Source organism: Humulus lupulus, chromosome 8 (assembly GCF_963169125.1).
Source record: "Humulus lupulus chromosome 8, drHumLupu1.1, whole genome shotgun sequence".
Taxonomy (NCBI): Eukaryota; Viridiplantae; Streptophyta; class Magnoliopsida; order Rosales; family Cannabaceae; genus Humulus; species Humulus lupulus.
The window spans coordinates 13,840,336-13,844,651 of NC_084800.1; the positions used below are offsets into that span (position 1 = coordinate 13,840,336).

Genomic DNA, 4,316 nt, shown 5'->3' on the forward strand with positions numbered 1-4,316 from the left:
AGGAACTCAACAAACGACACGAATATTAATTATTATCGTCCTTGTTTGAACTTTGAACAAAATATAATTTGTTTTAATATTACAGGTATTCACGATTACTACTCATTTTTCTCTTCACTTGTCGACAAGCGTCTAATTTAAGCTTCACAATAATACATTCCTTTATTCTGTTACAACACCTTTCATTGTATATCACATTAATTAATTTAGATTAAATAATAATTTGTATTCGATGATATAATACACGATTTCCAATTCTAAATGATGGGTCCATTTTGAGATAACGTATGAAGATCATCACTTACTAAGAGTTAATTAGGGTATCAAATTCCAAGACTAAAACTATGGTACTAAAAAAATGGAGATATTATTAACTCTTACATATGTATAAACAATCAATCTAATCAAGTTCCACCCGTGAACAATTTTGAGACAACAACACAAATTTCACAAAGACCTTTTAACTCACGGTTCCTTGCAGTCAACGGCGACTTGCTTTTCTCGAAGCCAGCTTGGCAATCCTCGGCGGAGCTAGCGGCGACACGAGCCATGTCAGCAAGCTCAAAGAAGGTCTCGGAGTTTAAATCATTATAAGCCATCTCAAGTGCCGACACCGCTTTCTTATAGTCTTGGCCACATCTCTGGAGGCGCGTGAGAAGTAGTGGTTGATTATGACCGCTGCCGCCGCCGCCGCTGCGCTTGGCGTTCTTGGAGAGGTTGGCGATCAGGTCTTGGGTCGAGCTGGCATTGAGGTACGACATGCCGAACACCACGAACGCCAGGCCGTAGCTGTCGGCGCTTGGCGTACGAGGATCGGCGTAGAGAGACTTGACGCAGAAGGAGTAATCGGAGGTTTGGTTACACACGCCATCCACCAATTCGGTCGGGTGTAGTACAGTGGTGGACCTGGTGGTGGCGCCACCGCTAGAGGCGGAGGAGGGTGACAGGGTGGTTCTACTGGAAGTGCTGGTCAATAGGAGAAAGAACACTGCTAACAAAAACGAGAGAGAAAATTGATTTGTGGCCATTTTTTTCCCCTGTCTTTTGTTTGGTTGGAAAGTTTTGAGGTTGTGATGTGTGGGTGAGACTTTATAAATAGGTGAATGGCACGTGAAGTGTGTAAATGTATACAAAAAAAAAAAAAAAAAAAGACGATCGTCACATGTTGTTATCAATCAGCCCAGGCTAAGCGTAATCCAAATCCAACTTTGGGATTGTCATATGCTCAATCACGAGATGGCATTTCTAAATTAAATTCAATATTTTCTAATTTGTAAATCGGAAAGTTACAAAAGTTAACACTATTATTCGGAAATATGTTAATAAATGTTTGACTAATTAATTATCTGAAATAAATTATAATTTGAAATAACAAATAAAAATACTCCAATTAACTCCGGACAATGTGTTGTTATAATATATAGCTTCTTAAATTCAAATCTCCTTCTCCGGTACAAAAAATAGAAATGCTACATGCCGTATATATTACACTCATTTTTGTTTAAATAATGAGTTTGATTGACAGTTTATAAATTTTGGGCTTTTAGCTTCTTACAAGCATATTTTTACACAAATTCACTCCTTAGGACTTTAGCTAGTATAACTATTTTTAAGTAAATTCAAATTTTGAGAAAGCCCAATTAGGCTTAAAAAAAACAAATTTTAAAAAGCCAAAATTAAACTTTGAGAAACCCTCCCAACCAAACATAATATCTCACACTCAAGTTAGAAGCTTTTTAAAAATACTAGATACAAGCAATATGCAATATGCACGTTTGTTTAGTTTTATTTATAGAATTTATTAATTATTTTTATTAAATTTATATTAATGTTATATTAATTTTGAAATAAATATCTTATTTTAATTAAATAATTTATTTATTTTGTTTAAGTTTATGTTTGTTCTAGTTTATGAATTTGAGAGTGACAACAAGAGATTATATATTATATGTTTAATGTAGTATTAAATATTATACGTGGATTTTAAATTTAAGTTTATTTCTAGTTTTTTAAAAAAAAAAATATTTTGTTACTAATTTACAGTAGATTATATTATATGTTTAATATGATATTATTCTAATAAGTGAGTTTAAATTTAATTAAATGTTTATTTAAGTTTAAAACATATGATTTTATTATTTTTAAATAATTAAACATCTCAAAAATATCATATTTTAATTTGTTTAATAATTTATTATTTAAAAATAATTATTATTATAAAATATCTAAAAAATATCTTATTTTTAATTTTTTTAATTACTAATTATTTTTAAATAATTATCATTGTAAAATATCTTTAAAATATAATATTTTAATTTTTTTAATTATTTATTTTATTTTATTTAAGTTTAAAGATTTAGAAACTACTGTTAAATATAATAATATTCTGTTAAATATAAGAATATTTCATTAAAGTTAATCTTAAATAAAAATAAAAAACCGTTAAAACAAAAAAAATTTGTTATCTACACACTTATTATATAGAAGAGATATATATTTATGAAAATTTGGTGTTAGTTTTATGGGAATCTTACAAATAATATTTATTTGTGCGTTAATATTATAATTTTTGATATTCTATATTTAGATTAACAAAATTAATACAATTTATAAATTTTTTCCATTAAATAGTTAATGAATGAGTCAACTTCGACTGCGAGTTATATTATGTATGAATAAATATATTATATACACATAGTCACTAGTCTAGTGTCGTGTCGGACGGTGTTTTTAAGTAGGGTAGGGTGGATTTGGATATAAAAGGAAATAATGTGGTGTGGACCATCAAATATCTATATTTTAGAGTAATCTAATAATAAATATCACAGCGTTATTTTTTCATGCTCATGCATACTCTTTTTTTTCTTTTCTCATAACTTGTATTCCACATATTCCCTCTGCTCCCGATTGTTACGTGGGATTGGGATTGGGGTATGCTACGGATTATATATATATATAAAATATTTGTATATTCTTTTTAAATTATATATAAATATCTTTAATAAATAAGAAGTTTTTTTAAATAGAGTACTAGATTATATAATGAAATACATAAATAATACCATATATTATAATACAAAACATACCTCAATATCAAAAATAGTTGTGTTATCTATGTTTTCATCAATTATCATGTGACACTAATTAGAGAAGTAAAGTTTCATGAGAATAAATAAAAGTCCAGAGCTCGCCTAGAGCTCCTCGGAAGGTAAGTCATTCCCAGTATGTTGTGATCTGCCTCCAGACATGAATGTCTTCAAGTGTGTTACGTCCCTAGGACCATTATCATAGTCCTCCTCATCTCATGTTCATCTAGTCCTCCAGCCCTGTAGGAGTTTTCTTCGGGGCCTGGAGGGAAGTGTCAGGTGTCATGCACAACGACCCTGGACCACAAGCAGTCATCTGACAAAGCTAGTGTTCATTCAAGTTGTGGTGTCGAGTCCGTACAGACTACAAGCACCATGTCCCAAGTCGTGGAAAAACGTGTTGTGACCCCTTGATATTGCCAGGGGCATGTTTTCCCAAGAGTCTGTGTGCTGCAACCTCGAAAATGGGCCCTATGTGATACGCACAGGTTCACTACCATTTTTATTATGAGAATGTGTATTAACTAGCATTTAGACCCCAATTAATTGAGAATATTTGTAATAAATCCCCGCTAAGGGAATTAATTGTCCTCAGCCACTATAAATAGGGCTAGGGCACCCATTGTAAATGATCCCTCGACTTTTGTATTCAGAACACTGCCAAGAGCTGTCTGAACCTCATAGAAGCTTGAAACCTTCAAGCTTCTCCAAATCCTAATACAATAGACTCATGGACCATGGTTAATTAATAACCTGAACCACGTAAAATTTGTGTTTTCTTACTGCATTTTCTTTAAGTTCTTTAAATTAGTTGATAGCGAAAAAATGCAGGATATAAATTATATTATATTAATTGCATACAAAAAATACTTTCCTTTAAAGTGTTTCAAATGTATATAATACTTACCTTATATAACTTTTTATCATGCAACAATGTTCAAACAAAAATAAAAAAATTAACCGACACAACTAGTATTACATAATTAAGTGCCCCATGTCCCATGGTGAACAAAAACTATCCGCCCATTTAAATTTTAAATTTTTCCAGAAAACTTAACATGAACAGAAAAGTCTTAAAAACAAAAACATTGAACATATGTTTATTTCAGAAATAAACAAAAGCTTTTATTAAAAAGCACTTTTATGTTCTAAACATTCTTGTTTATAATTTTCGAATGCAACATGACAACCACACTTGTTGAAAAATATTTATGATTTTTTAAAAAATAA

The 4,316-nt window shown here is 30.6% G+C and overlaps 1 protein-coding gene across 1 annotated transcript; it reads right to left on the reverse strand.

Moving 5' to 3' along the window:
* Window positions 1-351: 351 nt before the first annotated feature.
* Window positions 352-1,072, reverse strand: LOC133794674 (cell wall / vacuolar inhibitor of fructosidase 2-like). The gene has a single exon (XM_062232030.1). The coding sequence runs from the start codon at window positions 1,026-1,028 to the stop codon at window positions 405-407; it is 624 nt and encodes a 207-aa protein (XP_062088014.1). The 5' UTR covers window positions 1,029-1,072; the 3' UTR covers window positions 352-404.
* Window positions 1,073-4,316: the final 3,244 nt, after the last annotated feature.